Source organism: Neodiprion virginianus, chromosome 4 (assembly GCF_021901495.1).
Source record: "Neodiprion virginianus isolate iyNeoVirg1 chromosome 4, iyNeoVirg1.1, whole genome shotgun sequence".
Lineage (NCBI taxonomy): Eukaryota > Metazoa > Arthropoda > Insecta > Hymenoptera > Diprionidae > Neodiprion > Neodiprion virginianus.
Window position 1 is genome coordinate 13,707,174 of NC_060880.1, and position 20,387 is coordinate 13,727,560.

Genomic DNA, 20,387 nt, shown 5'->3' on the forward strand with positions numbered 1-20,387 from the left:
GAGTCGAGATTGTACGGGAACTTGATGTTTATTACAGATAGGCGTGGCCTACGCCTCAGCTAGCCCACCTTGTCGTATTGGGTTTTCATTTCGTAGTTTTTTTTTTTTTATACGATCTACTTTGGACCGATCCGATTCGAGATTGCTTTAAAGTGGACCACTTTTGCTTCTGCCGCTGCACCTACGAACGAGAGACCATTACGCACGCCGATACGTAACAAGGCTTTCATTTATAAAGGTAGTGCAAGTAGCGTTGTGAGGAAAAACTCTCTCGTCGACGGCAAAAGAAAACTCGAAAAAATAGAGGCTGCTCGACATCGACAAAGATTTCATCGTAATTTTTTTTTCGCTACTGACAGTCCTTTTAAGGGACCTTCGAGAGTCGTCGTTGCGCAGATTAATTCAGTCCGCTCTGGTGGCTAATGATCATTGTAAGTGTGTGTATAAATAGAATTTCTTCGTTTACAGTGAAGCGGGATCGTTCTGAATCTTATGCAGAATTAAACCTGGTTTCGCAGCTCGTTATCCAGCTCGAAGCTCGGGCTATTATACTCACGGTTATGTATGTTATGCGTATACATCACAACCAGGCTCCGTTGAATTATTTTAATCTCCGCTGTTTGGAGAACGAAATTTTTCCTCGGCAATACGTCAGTTTCAATTGCTCATTTTTTCGGTAGGTACAGAATTTTTGGAAAGTGCGTGTAGTACCGATTCGTTATCGGTAGTCAAAAATTTATATCGGTACTCGACTGATTCGTGCCAAGATCAGACATCGCTTAATGCTTCAAAATAATATTGGCTTTGGCGTCAACGGGATGATTTATTATCGTCATTTGTTACTTGAATATATATGAGCATCTCTGCTTCAATGCCCAATTCACTGTTGTATAAAAAAATCTCTAGGTATAAGAGAATTGCGTGCGCACGGAGCTGAACTGGCACCGGCGAATCCGGATTACCTTGTCGAAAGTGCCTACCTTATGTTCACATGAGAGATGCTGGATTGCGGTGAACTGGATCACCTCAGGTAAAATGTGGTGTGGCCATCCGCGTCGGTTATATAAAATATAATAATTTTGCTGCATCCTGCCCCGCACTGGCTGATGAGTTATATAACCGCCGGACGTGGGGAGCTACCCATCCATCTTTCGTAAGTTGACACGTCGAATCGAATCCTTCCTATCAGTAATACAATTAGTCACGGTCACATTCAAATTCGCTCCCTGCGCTAATAAACATATGCTAACGGTGATTGAGTATGAATTCGATTGGGGATGGAGTCAGCAAGCGATTCGATTTCGAACTCTACGATTAACATGGGTTGCCCCACTTGAACAAGCATGGTGAGTGTGGATAAATTACAATCTCTGTTGCGAGAGCAATTCGTCACTGAAAATATGTTGTCTTCGTTTAATGTCTCTATCTCATTGCGTCTACTCATGCACGTATTTATGCATGGAAAAAGATGTATAGCTGACATAAAGCGGGCATGAGGCCCGCAATCCAGTGTGGAGATCGCGATCACCGCGCGCAGATAACAGTTTTAGAAAAGAAATACCTACCGAAAAAAATTGCGTAACCCACCACAGTGCGGCGTAACGGATATACGTATGCTATCTACAATAGCTGTAACATATGCATTATATGTGTGCATGTGAAGAGCGTATCTTATAGATTAAGCGAAAGCTTTCTCGCTCGTAAGGGTACAGTACGACATTAACATAGATTCAGGGTCATATTATTCAGAAATTTTTAATTGCCTGTCAACCAGTCCAAAACCTGTTGAGTTACTTTTTGTCATCTGACGCTTGTATTGCAGGTTGATCAACAAAGACCAACGACGACCAGTGGGAGAGGTAGCGCCAGGTTCAGCAAGGTAGCCGTCCCGGACGGCACGAGCAACTCGAAGGCCGTCAGTCTTGATGCTTCGTCAACTCCCTCCTCAAGACGGCCCTCAAGGCTGAAATCTGGCCCTGGATCGAGGAAGAACCTAACGCCGGAAGCCAGATTAGAGACGTCGGCTGCCAAGGGTACCACCATCGCGAGGCGACGCACAGGAACGATTCAACAGAGTGGATATAGCACTGAGAGCATTAGACCGGCAGAAAGCGCCATTCAGAATGTTGAAGTAAAGAATACAGCAAGACGAAACACTGCCAGCTCAAATGAAGAAGGAGAAACGACCACGAGAAAGAACACCGGGGATAGAAGATACCTACCGGACAAACGGTCCAGGGTGAAAACGAACAAATCATTTGACGACATTGAACTGGAAGTACCGAGGGAATCGGCTGGGCGAAGCCAAAGACCTGAGAGAAAGACTTCACGTTCTAGGATTGGGCTTCTGAGTGGCGATGGGATCCTGGCTAAAACTGGCCCTTCAGTTTTCTCCGGAACCGCCGAGTATTCCAGGTCGAGGACAGGTAGGAAGACACAGAATCAAGCTCTGTCGGAGGAAAAGACGTTGGATGATTTTGGAAGGTCGAAATCCAGTAGTGCAAATACCAAATTGAAGGATCCGCAGATCCGAACTAGGGGGAGATCTGTTATCAGGATGAGCCCAAGAAATTACGACACCACTGTGGCATCTGAAACCCTCGCCAACACAGAAAGCGTTCGAGTTGCCATCCCCCTGAACGTCGACAAAACGACGGTTCCGTCACTGAGCTCTGTGGACACCACAGTTTCTACCAGTACTACCGAGCCTTCAACAACATCGTCACCGCATTCGAGAAGGGGTAGTGGCCGATCTCAACAAAGTTCCACTAGTGGAGGTATTTTTGAAACGACAACGCGCGCGTCGCGACTCATCACCAGAGGGGGACGCACCAAGTCGCCCGATTCGAACGGGGCATCAAATGACGGTTCGATCCGGGGTGTTGCTTTTCGGTCCAGGAGTCGATTGGAATCAAATTCTCAAGCTCATCAGCACTTGATGGAGACAGGAGATGAACGACTCAAGTCGAGAGGAGGACGGGGCAGAGGCAGAAAGTTCGAACAAGCCGAAAAAACTGAAGATTTTTTTGTATCTCGAAAATTTAACACAGAACCTCTTACCTTCAGAATCGCAGATCCTGGAAAACAAACAAGAATTTTCGATGCCGTGTCTGAGAGTTCAAGCAACCAAATGAACAAAGATATCGAAGGGTCGAGTGCGCGTTTTGGCGAAGGAGCTTTATTCAGAAATGATCAGGTGCAAGACGATAAACCTAAGATCGAGATATTTACTCCAGTGGCGGAAATAGCGACACTCCAGCCGCTGGCTGTAGGAAAACCTGTTGAGCTTGAAACCACGGAACCGGTGGAAACAGAGACAGAATCTGCAGCTACAACTGCAGTGGCAGCGGTTTTCGAGAAACTTGAATCGACGACGAAACCATCTGAAGTAAGATCAGAGGCTAAAAATCCCCGAAGTAGAATCCGAAAGAGGCCCGAGATGAGGCTACTTCAGAGGGAAGAAGAACCTCGCGACAACCGCTCGTCGAGAAACAGAAAGCCGTTAACCACAGTGGAAACTGATATCGAAAACAATCCCGATACCGTTCCAAGAGGAAGAAGTAGAGCAGCTTCAGTAAAGAAAAACAACGCTCCCGGTCAGAGACGAAGAGTTACCAATGACGTCAAAAGGGAAAAATCGACGGTTGCACCGATCAGTAGCAGCGAGATCCCTCCAGTGAATATTCAGGCGTATAATGAAGTGGTGGAAACAGTCGGAAAGACAGTTGACGGCATTGAAAACAGCTTGATAATATCAAGGATATTGTCGCCGACAATTATTCCAAAACGACGAGGCATGAAGAAACTGAACATTAAGCCGAAAGACGAAAAGGAGGAGCTGAGTACAGCTTCGAGTATAAAAACACATGAAACGTTGAACGAACCAGGAAGAAGACGGGGAGCGGGAAAGCCCAATCGAAAGTTGGAGGTCAGCGCTAGTGAAAAACCAGTCGTAGAATCGATAGAGGAGGACAATTATCCACCAGAATTCAAAGCTCGGTTAGCCGAATTGGTGAGATGGCAATCTTATAGTATTCCGTAATAGCGTACGTAAAAATATATTTGAAGTTTCTTTCTTGCAAATACCCCCTTCACCCCCTTTTTATCTGTCGTAAAATTTTAGCTGCAAGGCAGTGTCATTACTTGGAAACCGGCAGTAGCCAAGTGATAGTGGCTAATAAGCAGAGTAATGATGTAAAGTTAAAAGGAGACATGGTTGCAAGAGCCTAATAATAGACATACCAATACCGTGACCAACACGTAGTCAATTACCATTCAATTCAAAGTAGCTTCAGAAGTACAATCTACCGCGTTCTACATTTCTGCAGCATAATAGCCGGGAGGTCTTATTGTTAACCAGCAATTTGCCGAAGCTATTATTTATGTTGCAAATGTCATGAAATCGCAGCGATTTTTTATGAGGAATTAAAGCGCGGATTTAGGTATAAGAATTTGATTATAATTCATCGCTTCGGTCTTATTCGCAACATCTGGACAACTTCAAATTGCAATGTTACATTATTTTTTCCAGAAAAATTCAGAATCCAAGACACCCGCACCCCCGAAGTTCACACCCAGACTCAGAAATAAAGTGAGTTTTTTTATCGAAAATTATACTTTCGCCTGATCTTGACCTACGTCCAATAAATTGAAGATGATTATTACCCATAAATCGATGGATTGCGTAATTAAGTATATATTAAAATATTTTGACCTCCGACGTTATAGAGTTTAAAGTAAATATTTTTCCTTGGATATGAAGGTCGGTGACAACAGTAAAACATTTATTTATGTTTCGGCCCGGATGGGGACCCTCCTCAGAACGATATATTTACAGAATATCTGTCACGAAAAGAATAATATGTAACACAAGTGAGTTAATTATAATTAATATGTACAGGGCTTATGAGATTAGCAAGGCAAATTGTGCTGATATAATTAAAAGGAATTACCTGGTAATAACATGGAATGTTTCAAATTTGAAGAAAACACGAAGAAGTCAATATTTAAAAACAGGTAGAATGAAAACCAATGTGAAATTAATAATGTTATTTTTAATAACTGCGATACGAAACTCCCAAGCATTCATCTTGGTTAATAAAATTGAATAAAAACACAACAAACGAAATTTTTGAACAGAGCTCAATTTTGAACGTGTAGGTCGTCCAGTCTATAGGGGAAAGTGAACGAAATCAATCAGTTATTCGTTATAGAGTTTATTGGAACTTGCAAACTGATCACTCGGGAAAAGTGTTTTTATCAGATTGTCAGATAAATTTATATGAAATTATAACTCGAATTTAACCCGATAAGATTATATAACATTATACGCATATAATTTTATATCATTTTGTATAATTTTATATATTCTTATATAATGTCATATTATTTTGTTCAAATTTATGGAATCATATAAAATTATATCAAAATTACATTATTTCGAAGTATTGTATTATTCTATAAAATTTTATGACGTTGGATAAAATTGTTGACATTTATTTAAATTTACATAAAATCATACAAAATCATGTAAAATTATATTCATATAATTTTATACAATTTCGTCAGGTCATTTTCGAGACATAATTTCATATGAATTTTTCTGATCGTATGAAATCATTTTTTTGCGGGTAAATCGTGCGAATCTAACAGTTCCGGGTCCAGAACATCTTCCGCATTTTTTGCTCAATTTTCTGGTTGTTAAACAAACAAATTCTTACTGCAGCTACATACAGTGGTAGGTAACGATTTATAAATGGATCAATCTGTTAGTTGTCTCCACAACAAAGTGTATTCAATTTAAAATGATTAGATTTCAGCATCTCGAAGGTACAAATGTATAAAATTGGCATCTATCGTATGCAATCCACTGGCAAAAATTCATGAAATTGCTGTCGCACCTACCCGTTTACCCGATATTATCAATTTAATAACAATCCCACATTCTCTGGCCAAACTCTCGTGCAATCCAATTTTCGAAAGTTCCTCGCCATGATTAAGAGATCTACTTTCATCACACTACCGAGTCGTCTGGCCTTTTATGCCACATAGGTATAATTGTGCGTCTGCGTATATCACCCTTGTCATCTGACGGCAGGATGGCCCGTGTTCCCGGGGAATCGGCATACTAGCATTACAATTAGTAGCCGGCATCTGCAATGCCGGCTCTTTGGCTGTTTTGTCTTAGAGCCTAGGTGAAACTAGGTGAAATTAGCACCGTGGAACTTAACGATATATCCCTGAAACGTCGGTATCGCACGAAATTCTTGCCCAGCAAAATAGAAAATCCGATAGTCTATCCGATTCTTATAAGGATACGAACTTTTTTTTACTACGTCATATATTTTTAGTCTCAATGCCTAGTTACATGTCGTGATTATTTATAATTGCATGCACAATCACTTTACGGTTACTGAAGTAATGACTTAATTAAAATTAGTGCCAAAATGATTTGCAGTTTCTGAGGTGTTAGGCAATTATTGTATACGTCCAGCGTTAAGTTAACCAATCCTACATTTCTATGTGATTCATTTTCAGTTTACGAGCTGTGAGGTGCGCACGTGTGATTACTGTAATATGGTTTGATTTACTAGTTCAATGTTTTACTTCCTTAATTTCGCGTTTAAGCATGACTCTGATCATGGATGAATCACGATAAACAGAAAAGAGAAATTTTGCGATCACTGCTGGGAGAATATTTAATTATACATAGAGAATCTGTAATCAAGGGAATTGTCGGTCGTTCACTTTTCCGTAAAGTAAACGTGATCGTCGACGATCGCATGATAGTTCAGAGTGTTACGTGGTTGTCGACGAGTTGAGCGAATCTAAACAGGTATTTAACTCTGTGAAAAACCTAAATTCTCATTTGCCTGCAAACTAGTCAAGGCTTGCAAACCTGATTGCGTAAAGTCACCTCACCACCGCAATTATTTCAATTCCTGTTATGTACATGTACTTCAGACACATGTGTGGATCAATTCCGGCTTCGCGTTTGACTCGTTGTTATCTATTTGCGACGCAGATGAAGCAATAAAAGATTGAAATTCCAAAGTTTTCACTTAAGTACTCCTAGAGATTTCTACGAATGCTGTACGTTTTTCCCACCGTGAAGACAAAAGTCAGGAGAATGCTACGAGTGTTTTTAAACAACAATACAGAATAAGTAAAACAAAAATAAATAAAGAAACAGAATAAAAACGTTGTATCGTACGTCGCACGGGCGTGTATTACTTTGCTTTTATTTTTCAACTCATCGGAGAAAGTGTGCGGCAGCAGGAAGACGCGAGCTGAATCCACGTGGAGCAATAAATAACGTGGCACTTTTCAGGGGAATTTTTAATGTCTATGCCCATACACGTCACCGTAATCTGATTTACAGAGTGAGAGTGAATCGATTTGCTAATATATATACATATACATGTATATCATGTATTATTATAAGATGAATTTGCTTCGGTCAGGACGGGGTGCAGGATTTAGAAGGAAGCGTCGCTTTGATCCGATGATAAATAAAAATTGGAAATCCAATAGATGCAGAAACAGAGTGAATGCATAAGAACAGCCCTTTATCCAATAACCTTTCGTTTTGTTATGCATTTTCAAATGCCGATCATAATATCAAGTTTGTCAATTGAAATTGATATTGCGTTTACAGAGCTATAACTCGAGGAAACCATCGCCGATGTTGTTCTCATCGGCTGCACAACTCAAACTAGAAATGGCCAAGAAGCTGGTAAATCCAACCGCAAATTCTGGTCAAAATGTACTCGAAGTTGAACAGACCACCGTATCTTCTTTCACGACGTATCGGCCAACGCGAAAATCTGGGCTTGGAAAACGCCGAAAATCGGAAACAAGCATTGAATCAAAGACTGAGGAATCTGAAGAAAGCAGAACCAAGAAATTGTCTAATGGGAGCGTGAGTCTTGAAAGGATCAAAAAAGCTGATCACTCGATGCCTATCAAAGATAATTTAAAGACTTCTACCACCGGTGATGGTTTTGAAAAAAAAAACGTAATTTTGGATGGTATCAGACGGATGACACAACGCCCAAGCTTTGCCAAACGCAGAAGTGTCCTAACTGATGAGAATGCTAGCAAAGTCACTGATTTCACCGCAGCTCCATCGTCAATCGGTTCTGAAAGAAAAATCATATCAAAATACAATAGAGCAGGAAGAATTTCGCGCAACGAAAACAAGAATGGAGTTACCGTACTTCCTCCGGTTGAAAAGAATTTATCTACGTCAGAAATGCATCCAGCGGGCAAGAGACTGAATCAAATTTCAACCGTGCTTCCAAACGGCTCAGAGTCAGATCCGAACACAACCTTGAAGCCCTTTGCTCGATACACAAGGCGCAAGTCGGAATCCAAGACCTTCCAAAAGATCGAGTTGCTCCCAACAGCATCTAAAGCATCGGAACCCTCGCTTACTGTAAGGCGCGAGTTCCGCCCAAGGACTGCCACTTACCGCAGGCATTCGGAACCACCTTCACCCCCTGCGGAATCTGCCAGCATCGCAATAACACCCAAAACCCCCAAGTTCCATGCCACGTTCAAATCTGACTCCACCTTGCCAAAAACAAATGCGAATAAAACCTTCAACGTGCAGATTGCTTCAAATTCCAGCCGTAACAACGAATCTACATCCTTCTCGAACGCTGGGATTGTTGGTAGTAGTAACGGGGAGACCGGAGCCGACAACGGTTCCAGCAACGTCTTCAGCCCAACGCGAGCTTTGTTATTGATGAACAGAAATAAAACACTCCTCGAACAACTAAGGAGTACCGTGGCACCTCTTCTGTCAAGCCTGGGTATTAAGTCTCCTATTTTTGCTGGAGCTTACAGGAATACGACTAGCAGTGGGGTAAGCATGATTTCCCAACCTTTATACTCATTTCTATTTTCCGACCCAGGCAATAATTAATAACTTTATGACAACGGTCATAGAATTCGGCCATCCGGGTCACTCCCAGTGGGCAGCCTCCCAGGTTCAGCGCAAGATACAAGGGAGCTGAATTGTTCGTGAGACGCCCGAACATCTATCAGCCGACAGTACCTTCAATTTTTAGTTCAACAACCCCTTTAACGCCACTCCAGGTAAGAGTTACAACGGAGAATTATTGAGGAAACCGATAATTGAACGTCTTTCGTGAGAGGTAGCCATATCAAATCGTGGTGCTTTTTCTCTGAGAATGGAACACATTTTGCACAAGGTCTAAAAACTTCTCGTACGACCGATAAACTTGCGAATCGGTTTCGCATTTATCAGCGGCACAGTCGATATAATTTGCATCGTAAACGGGTGAATGAACAACTTGTCATTCACTAGCTGCCTTCTATCTCGACTGACCGACTTTGGACTGTGTTTACCGATGGCGTGTACTGCATGCTTCCTGCAACCAGTAAATGCGTAAATACTCTTACCGGTCGAGTTACAATACTGGTCTCATGGTGAAAGTAAAGTCGTATGTTAAGTAGCACAGAAATAATATTTATTGATTACTATTTGTAAACATCTAGTATTTCAGAAATAATTTTACTAGTTCTTTTGTAAATTGTTTTGTAATTTTCGCATGTATACATATTTTGTCACCGACATGCACGATTGTGGAGACAAGCAATACGTATAGCGTTCATAACATCAGCACTGTATCTCTTCGATGTGTGTAAATATTCTCTCTTAGAATCAAATGGTAATCACTGATAAAATTCACTTAGCACTATCACCGCGCACATTTTGCAACTGTATAGCACCCCGGGTCGCACCTTTTGATTTCAGGTATCTGCAATCCCATCGCCATTGGAAGTGTCGAATCCTGGAGAACCGAAAATCCTGACGTATTATCAAGCATTGGAAACAGCCAATATTAACAACGAACAACAACAAACTGACACAGAGCAACCCGCGAGGGTTAGCCAGGTAGACAACGATAGAAATAACGCAAACGATAACGTTACAGACCTTAACGACACGAACAATGCTAATATCGACATTAATAGAACACCAAATACTGATAGCCGATTAACTGAAACAGTAACAAGCCTTGGCATATCTGAAAATACTTTAGCAACAGAACCAGAAACTACCCTAGATCCGATAACGACCACCCAACCATTAAATACAACTACAATTACTAGTTTCGATACCTCTGAAACTACAACGAACACTGTACAGCCTGACCTCGTGGTTGACTCGAATCTCAAATCCACTCCGAATTCTCTTACAATAGCCGAGTCTGTCACAGAGTCTATTCGAGTAAGAACTAGTCCTACGGCGAGTGGGGCTACCTTGCAACCCTTTGATGTTCCTTCGACGACACCCTCCGACGACACAAACTCAAATTCAAACTCAACACCGGCGCCTGACACTACCGTCACTTCCGAGCTTGAGACAACTTTTTCACCTCAAAACTCTGGAGCCTTCGCAAACCTATTAGACACCACTCCACTCTCATCGGTGTTCACTTCAACTACTGGGGGAAACTTAGAAACTACCACTGTTTCGCTGACAACCGAGGCCCAATCGATCTCGTTCGACTCCCTGCAAGAAATGATGCAAATCAGTATCGACTTTTCTCAAATGTCGACCATATCTTCTGAAGTTCAGTCGACTCAAATTTCCGAAACAACTCCCATTTCTTTATTGCGATTACAAATGCAAGTGGACGATGTTGATCAGGGCCCTACAACTGTGTCCCCTATGTCAACACCAGTCTCTTTAAGTTCTAAATCTACACCGTCTTCCGAATCGTTTGAAATCAATACGACTAGCAAAACACCCCAAACAACGCCTTCCATATTGGCCCGACTTTCAGATTTCGAAATCCCAGACGTAACGACCGTAGCGTCATCGACCCAAGATTTGACCACCCCACCCAGCCAGGAAATAATGGCTCTGTTTGGAACCACTACAGTCGTGAGCCAGGTAATAAATGAAACAAATGATGACGCTGTCACACAAACCAACCAAACAATCAGTCAGGAGTTAGAGTTGGCAATGCTTACAACTACACAGTCAGTTAGTCAATCTGGCACTACAACCACAATAGACACAACAACTACACAAAGTTTTGAAAGATTAGTAGAACAAGGAACAAAGGCCGCCGATGAAAACGCTTCAACCACTCCGTTGGGTGGATCAATTAGTAGTATCACGGTAAACGATCAAACTGGAACAGATTTAGACATCACGACCGTTACATCCACACAGTTAACCAGCCAATATGATTCTACAACAGCAACACCAGCATCAATAACAACAACAGAAAATAGTCAGAATATAGTTAGGCAGGAAACTGACAGTGCTGGCGAATTAAATTCGTCTAATGGTACAGCTGAGGCAGACGATATGCTTTCACGATTTTTGTCAGCGTCAACGACAATAATACCAAATGATTTTGCCACCACTCCAGAGTCGCTTGATGTTTCACTATCTACGACACTATCGACAGCTTCTGAACAAGCAGCAACCACAATGCAATTTTCTCTCTCTACGACACTAAATTCCGTTGAGAATAGTTTCGAATTGATCTCAAATGCGGTGGCGCCTGTGACCGTGGGGCCATCTTTGGTTAGGCTCTCTGCAAATTCTAATGCCGTGATGCCGGCAGTAACCACGGGAGTTACGTTCAATGAAGAGGTAACCACGAAAGGATCACAGGAGACAACGACGGAATTCAATTCTGCTAGTACAATTCAATTTTCAACAAGTTTCTTAGATAATAACTTAGGCTCAGAAATAGCTGCGCAGAAAAGCGAAACACAAACTATGCTGAATGATGTGTCATTAGAACGAACGACTCCATTCGAATCGCTACCTGTTACGACAATAACGATACAAAACGATACACTCGTTGAAACAACAATACAAGACCTTGCATTAACGACAGGTATACTTGTAAATACCGAAACAACCGTAGGCTTCGAAGTTGCCTCAGAAACTCCGGGAACCCAAGATAATGGCACAACACAGCTAACCACTAACCAATCTACGGCAAACGAAATCACCACCAACTCATTTTCAGACACAAGTACAACACCTGAATCCACCCCTAGCCTCGTAACCGATACGCCAACTCTGCTTGCCCGTTTACAGGATGTAACCGCAACTACAACTGCAACCGTAACCGCCCAAGGGACGGCTGGTGTCGACATGCAAGTAACCACTCGACCGAACGAATCAACCAATGATCTCGAAACCACCCCTTCTCCCTCCATCACCCAATCACCTACCACAACCACATCCCAGGCATCAGACAACGCTTCGACGCCCGACCCAAACGTCTCCATCATAACTAGGACCACGAATTTACCCGATGCTAGCATACCGACGACCGTGTCTATCCAAACGAGTGTCGATTTCACTGTAACGACAGAAGAAATTTCTGCAACGACCACCACTCAATCTCCGATAATCGGCACAACTGCCATTGTTGACACCACCTTCCCATCGATAACAACGACTACGACTACTACTACGACTACATCTACGTCTATGGCGACAACGACAGATGCAGTGCCTCAAACGACCTTTGGCATTGACGAAAACTTGATTTCGTCAGATTCAGAAACCACAGCTTCAGCTGTAAACGAAGCTACTACAGAAACTGTTGCTGCAGACGCGATACAAAAACTCAACGAGGTCGATGATTCAACGACAATATTCAGTGAGCAGATGATCACGACCACGTCGAGGGTGGAGACTGCAACTAATTTTCCAGCTCCTACGACTTCTTCTCAACCCGTACTACCGACCGTTGCTGATACGATTGAGTCTTCGACAATTCCACAAGTCTCATCGACAAATAAAGCGATCGGTGTTAAATCCCCAATAGTTCAGAACACTCCTGACCCCAGAGGGAGTTTGGTCGTAACATCCCCCGCTTCGTTAATCATGGGGCGTTTCGGCGGAAATAGATTGACACCGGCCCCTCGGTTCAGTCCCAGTTCTTCTACTCGGGCCCCGCTGCGAGATTATTACGTCTACGGAATCTATCCGAACAAAACGATCGTTCGGAAGCGACCCGAGGACAACGTGATCGACGGAAGGAACGTCAACAGTCCATACGTAATATTTGGGATTTATCCGAATGGAAAATTGGTACGAAAATTTCCGAATGGTACCGTTATACCGGACCCTCCAAGGAACCCTGTCGAGGTCGTCTTCTCACTAAGCACTACTACCACAACTAACCGGCCCAGCCCTGTTTTCTATAACCAGGCTAACCAAGGCTATCATAACCAGATATCTGCAATCTATAATAACCGACCTGTAGCGAGTATCTTCAACCAGAATGCGAATCACTTTCCTGGCGTCAATCTTGGACTTACTGGTAACACGATTGCCGGAAACACTGGAGGAGTTTCCGGTTTATCGAGTGCTGCTAGCGCCACAAAGAAAATGGTACTCGCTTCTTTTTGTAATATGATTTGATGAATTGCTGATAGGCAAAAACTTGCGGTTTCATCGACACTCGTTTCACTGTTCGAACAATGATTTCGGAAAATCAAATTCAGCAATTCTACTATTTCTATTGGTCCTTCTGACTTAGTTATTTGTCAATTTCATATTACCTGTAGTATTTCATTTCAACGCGTGAGCCTTGTAGATAAACAAACTAATGACATTGTGTTAACTCTATTAATTTTGAAATAATATTATATTATCTTGTGTTCGTGTTCTTTTTCTGTAAACGTATTTAATTTATCAATATTTAATCCTCGGTGTACTAAATCATTGTATTATCAGAAATACGAAGAACCGTCAATGAAAATATTTTCAGGTAAAAAACAGTAAACACAAATATGCACATATCTACCTATACCTAGTTGTGAAAGTATTGGAGTAGCAATATTCACATTATCTACTTCTCTCTCTCACTCTGCACTTTTCAAGCATCAGCGCACATAATGCAACCAATAGGCTTACAATTGGGTTTTTTCGTTGTGTTGTACTGAGCATATCTATTTTTAATATCGTTACGTAAGAGTGTAGAGTAAAATTCTACCGACATTGATTTCACCGTGATTTAATGGATAATTATAAATTTTCAGAGTGACATTTTGTTAGAAACTCAAATGGGAACCAACTCAAACACCGCATCGGAAATTTCGGATTTACTAACTCTATCCCCGAACGCCAATACCATTGGATCATCCTCGGCAATCCCTGGGGCCGCAACAATCGTCACACCTCGAAACATGGATACAAATTTGAATTCGAATGTGCAAAACGGTCGACGAACTTGGCAAAATACCGACTTTGATGAGGCTAGTCGAACCAGGGTAGTCAATGATCAAAGAAGCTCCGTGTACATCGGACAGGTAAAATGAACATGAGGAGAAAATATTCTCTTCCTTACATCAGCATCAACGCAATTTATTTAAATTCCTACAGGACAAGTTTGTAAATTACTGGAGCGACAGCACGTTAAACACTAGCCCACGAGTTCAGAACATCAGGATAAATTCAGTCGCCGTAAGTAATGAGGGATTGATTAATTAACATTGATATTATTTTGATACTACAATATTAATATTCTCAGAGCTCTCTGTTTGAAGAATTAATTTTTCTCAGGGCTCCTCGAATCTTGGTCCCGCGTCCACAGTTGGCTCGTCACTACCGTCGTTCGATATATTACCGAGTAGTCAATCCGAAAACCCAGTGACGGCTGGTCCGGGTTTTCCTTGGCTAGATCCACTGGATCAAATACTCGGCGTAACAACCAATTCCCCCGTTATCACCGCTTCTGTAGCATCGAATACGCTTCTGGTAGGTAATTCATTGTCAGGTTAAGAATAACAACTGTTTTGGCGTTACATTGTTTGCTGTTACTTCTGGAAGATAAAATTGTACTCCAATTTTTTTTCTAGGATAATGCGAACAGCGCAACTATACTGCCGAGGCCTATCAACCCCTTCGTTGAAGTTTTCACCCCTGGATCGAGCTCCATTGATACCACCGTAACTCGTTCTTCTGCATCATTGACGGATGCTGCTGTGGTAGCTACAATAACTACTGCAACTACCTCGGAACCAACGAGAACAACGACGACGGCGACGACGACGACTACTCTGCCATCAACTACCTCAAGTATACCCATATCTACTTTGGTACCGAGGACGACGACGACGACGACGACTACAACGACAACGACAACGACAACACCGGTACCAACAACTACAAGTACGACTTCAACTACTCTGGCACTAACGATTCCAACAACTACTGCCAACCCAACTGCCCCATCAACGCCAGAAATAGCGACATCTTTGAATTCAGAAGGGCCTTCGCAACAAAAACTGAACATCCCGAAGCAAACCGCATTTGGTAATACTTTCGACGACTTGGCTTTCCTTAACACTCTGGTGAGTTTTTCCCGCTACTGCCCAAGTATACATTCATCCAAATTCCTGCCGACGCATTAGATTCATTCATTTATGACGCAACGCATTGTTTAGTTGTTTTCATTTATGTCTAATATTTTAGATACAGCCAACAAATGGCGATGACACGTCTACATCAAAGACTTTGACGCAGGCTGAGCAGTTTCTAGCAAACAAGGTGAGCTTATCTCTCTATCTAATAAAAAAGTTCTGAACAAATGAACAGGTAAAAAAGATTATAATAACAATAGTGTACGCATGAAGTTGGCGGTGGGGTGAGATGCCGAAAACAAAACAAAAAGCATCTAGCAAACAAAACTTCCTTTGACAGCTGTCATCGGCTGTTTATGACAGTCTTTGACATATATTTTTATAGGTATCTGTTTCTGACACGCAAAAAATAAACATGTAAACGAGAATTATCAAGATGATTCCCGACGGGAATTGTCTTTTTCGCGCGCTGGCGTATTGTGTATACGACACTCAAGATCGACACGCAGAGGTGAGACTGAGTATCGTTTCAAATGTATCATACTGGCAAACATGTCAGCAGAAGTAATGAAACAGAACTCGAGGAGAGTTATATCAGAGAAGAAATAGGTTTTTTCGGATCCTGTAAATCCTTGATCCGGTTAACCGCTAAGTAAGGGCCTTCCCAATTTATTTATAGTTTCGGACATCGTCCTTTCTGTCTTCGAGGTTGAAATAGTCAGACAGAAGCTCCAGGATTAAATTTTATATCCCTGGCTCAAATATCATAACGAGTTTTTAATTTGTCTGAAGCCATAGAAATTCTACTTATAGCAAAGCTATGAATTTCTTCTACTATAGGGAAAATAATAACTATAGCAAAATAAGTCGCCAAATGCAATTGGGGATGCATGGCATCGGGGGTTTTGTACATGTGAGCGGATTCGTTTACGAAAACAATCTGAGCAGACCTGCATAGGGAGCCAATAGCAATGTCGGGTTGATCGGAAACAACCGATCAACAGTTGCGGACCTGTCATCAAATCAGTACAAATAAATTCACCTGTCTAACAGACACTGTATAAGGAAATAGTGAGGCGCGTAGCGCCGAGGTGGGGTTGGCGCGCGAAGCGCGCAGGGGCGAAGCCCCTGGTATAAATAATTAATAATCGACCAGACCTTAAAGACATTTGCAAACATAAGTATAACTCGTGGATGGATTGTGCCTTAGCATGACTGTTGGTAATTATTACGTAGTGGCGACTGATTAATTATTTGAGATAAGATCATACAGTTACGCAACGATTCCATACCACGTGTAGGACATTCCTGATACTAGTTGGTAACAATTGCGACTTATCGAAAATCTTGACTACCCTGAAAGAATTTAAATTGCAGATGAACATGCAAGAAAGTTCATATGGCACTTATTCTCAGAAATCCTAATAAACTTGAATTAGTAGTACTTTTATTCCGTTCAGAACAACCCGTCGCGATTGTTCCCATCACAAATCCGGGACAGAAAATTGGCTTTCATCAATAAACGCGACAGAGAACTGAACCGCTTATTATTTCTCGATTAGGATTATTTAAATAATACTAAATGCCATCTATTTACTGGTTCACAATTCTTGTTCACTTTGAAAGTTCTAATTTCATTTTCCACTTCAGATACTTTCCCTGGCTTTGGGCAACATGGGTCCAACACGTTCCCCGAAAGCGATTCAAGCCTCAAACGCATCACCGAATTCATTCGACCTGTCCACCAGGTCGAATTCTCGATCGAGGCCCATAATAATTGACCTGCTCCCCTCGTCGACGACCCAGAAGCCAACGACGATAAAACCCACTACTCAGTTCACGTGGAAACCGATTCCCATTGTCAGAACTACCTCGACTCCCATCGTCCAAACCACCAGAAAGGAAGTACCAGTCTCTGTTATCACCCCGAAACCTGATAAAATTAAACAGAACGCCGCCTCATTTTCGAAAGCAGCGTCACCCGTCCCCACCGCACCCAAATCCAGTCCTAGAACCACTACCACACCGGCCAATCAAGGTTTCGGCTCGGGTCTGTTGACCGCCCTTTTCGGAAGCAATCCTTTCTCCCCTCCTCCTATAGCCGTACCAACGGTAGCGAAAAGACCATTCTCAACTACTTCGAAATACGTGCAAGCTTCGGAACCATCACCAACGACGCGGATACTGAATCAAACCACGAGTTCGCTAAAGGGGTCAAAATCGTCGGTAGGAACCGGAGACCCAATGCATTCTGAAAGCTCAAATGTTCCTGTTTCAATGCAGCAGCCAGTGAAAAACGAGATTACAGTTTTACTGAACAACCCGAACCCACGAGTTCCAACGTTGTCGACATCAACCTTCTCCCCGGAAGACGATGCCAAGTTTTTGGCAGCATTATTGAACTCGGCGCAAAAGGGCGGCTCTCCATCCAGTAAACCCGTTCCGGGTATCTCGCGCGACGACGAAGCCTTTTTAAGGGCGATTTTGAGCGGCCAGGCGAGCGTACAGCCAGCGTCTTCAATTGCTACTAGTACCAGCGGCGGAAACGACGCAGCTCTTCTTGCTGCACTCCTTAAATCTCAAAACATCGATCCTAGGGTGCAGCTAGGAGGCACTGTGAGTAAATTGTTATTGTCCTTCAGGTTTTTGATTCGCGATTCGTGTAGACGAGCATTGGGAATAAGTCGTACAATTTTTGTTAGACATCACGAAAACCTCCGACCACGACGACGACTTGGTCACCCAGCTCGACCTACCCGCCATCGATATTTGAGTCCTTTGGTAGTTTCGGGAGCCAGCAGAGGCCGAAAGATTCCACAGAAGTGACGCTGACCGGCGGTTCAGGTGACGGCAGTGTCAGAAGCCAGGTCGTTAATGCAGCGATCGGAGCCACCAGGGCGTTCAGTCGATTTCTCGGAGCGGCAATAACGGTCAGCCTGGAATTCTTTTTCTGCCAACTATACATAGTCATTATTGTTGTTAATTAGATCAAGCTTTTCATACAGTTCTATTGATGTCACCGAACGGCGTAGCACTACGTTACGATGTTTACTGTAAAATGTTCTTTTCAGGGCGCAGCGCAGCAGCTTCAATCCTTTGTAAGAAACGGTACTAGATACGTGTCTGAGGCAGTTGGATAATGTCGTGGGGACCAAAAGAGGTACTTCAGTTAGAGTATTTATTATGAATCCGGTTTGGATTATGATCGGCGAACATGTGTAACTCTACAGGCATCTTGTGTTATTCTTTCGCAACCAGCACCCATCGCCAAAACCGTCGGTCTCAGAAATTACACAGTACTAAGATGAAAATGGTTTTGGAAAAAGTGAAGATGAACAAAACTAATACAAAATTATGGTTAATAATGGTTAGTAAAATCTCTGGTTACAAGCAGGTGCGCATGGTTTCAAAAGCACGATGTATATAGGTAGAAAAATGATAATCAGAAGCACCATGATGTCATTATGATTTTCCATAACTGTAAATTTGTCAAGACTTAATGTAAGCGGAACTACAGGTTGTTGATAAGGACAGCATCGAGTGAACAAAAACTGAGCCTATGAGTTATATACTCCACGATTTAGCCATCAAATCGGATGTCTTAATCTCCGATTGAGGCCGATCGATGGGCAAAAAATGATTGTATAATTATGATAGAAACTGACAAATGAAACGATATACCCAGTGCTCTCGAGTCTCAAACTCAACAGTTAAAATACTCAAATACACATATGTATATAATGAATTTATTGTAGGGACAGGTAACGCTTTAGTTTCTTTCACTCTCCCCTCTATACTTTTTTATTTTTAAATTTATACGCAATTTGTGACATGTTGCAAAATTAAGCACGTGGAAATATCTTCTCAAGCCTTGCAAACGTTTCTAGGGTATATATTTTATTAACGCTAACGATATATTCCTGAGACATTTGCAATGTTATTTATAAGCATGATATGTAATTATGTTAATACCCACACTGTAAAGGTATGTGTATCTATTTCTGTATCAACAGGAGTATCTTTCTACAGGATGCTCAAAGTTTAACATACTGATTATTTCAATATACGGTAGATGTTTTTAGCACGCTTGTACAGGTAAAGGAGCTGGCTGCATATGGATATCAAATGATATAACAATCTTATCGATAATAATGGGAAGTACCCAATAATAAAAATATATTACATTTACGTGAAGTGGAAGGTTTATTACAGAAAAAATTCTTACATCGTAGTATATGCATTGTATAAAATATGTATATGTGCATAGTTATACCAATCTGTCTAGGTATATTCTATACCTATAGGTATTATATATTGTATATATATTCTATTGTACACAAATCTGCAGGTATATGACTTCATCCTATCCTAAATAGGCACGCGCCCTGTGTTTTGTAAAATAAAGTTGAGACGGGTATTGATTATTATTTTACTACAGCCAATAATTCGGTTTATTTTTGGTTGGCTGGCGTGACGGAAAAACATCTCAATAATGCGGAGCACAAATACAGAATATCATATATACTAGTCCGGAGACACTCCGCCTTTCCCGCGATTCCAACTGTGGGACGATTCGACTTTTCTTTGACGTATAACGCGCAGTCTCGTTGCCTGGGAATGACAGAGACATATCCAGATCCGAGATGAGGGTGAACGTCCTGAATCTTCATGGCTCCATTACTTTTTTTGCCCTCAGGGAACCGCGTTTCTTTACCAAGACCATGCGGAGTTCTTCTTGTCTCGGCAACGATTTCATACGCTTGATGATACGATTCACATGCATTTCAACGGTATATACATATCTTAATATATATAAATCTCGTGTCACGATGTTTGTCCTCAATGGACTCCTAAACCACTTAACCGATTATAATAAAATACGCACACCATGTGCAGTTCGATCCAACTTGAGAGATAGGATAGTTTAAATCTCAAATTATAGTCGCAATTATAATATATTGCTAATTATTTGTGTTATTATTTGACAGTCACAATTATCTGTTAAC

At 41.9% G+C, this 20,387-nt stretch overlaps 1 protein-coding gene across 6 annotated transcripts in view; it reads left to right on the forward strand.

The window, feature by feature from the left end:
• Positions 1–19,575, forward strand: part of LOC124302278 (serine-rich adhesin for platelets-like) — a 31,760-nt gene extending 12,185 nt beyond the window's left edge. The window contains exons 3-16 of one of the 6 annotated variants that reach the window (XM_046758255.1): positions 1,823–4,012; positions 4,532–4,591; positions 7,658–8,869; positions 8,953–9,102; positions 9,785–10,930; positions 12,101–13,408; positions 14,059–14,328; positions 14,402–14,482; positions 14,582–14,776; positions 14,878–15,372; positions 15,494–15,568; positions 17,032–17,997; positions 18,084–18,311; positions 18,453–19,575. In XM_046758255.1, the coding sequence (XP_046614211.1) occupies positions 1,823–4,012; positions 4,532–4,591; positions 7,658–8,869; positions 8,953–9,102; positions 9,785–10,930; positions 12,101–13,408; positions 14,059–14,328; positions 14,402–14,482; positions 14,582–14,776; positions 14,878–15,372; positions 15,494–15,568; positions 17,032–17,997; positions 18,084–18,311; positions 18,453–18,521 (8,445 nt within the window). In that variant the 3' untranslated portion in view covers positions 18,522–19,575. Of the gene's footprint in view, positions 1–1,822; positions 4,013–4,531; positions 4,592–7,657; positions 8,870–8,952; positions 9,103–9,784; positions 13,409–14,058; positions 14,329–14,401; positions 14,483–14,581; positions 14,777–14,877; positions 15,373–15,493; positions 15,569–17,031; positions 17,998–18,083; positions 18,312–18,452 lie in introns of all 6 variants that reach the window. The other 5 variants (XM_046758256.1, XM_046758251.1, XM_046758254.1 and 2 more) reach the window with 5 other exon arrangements.
• The last annotated feature ends 812 nt before the right edge of the window (positions 19,576–20,387 follow it).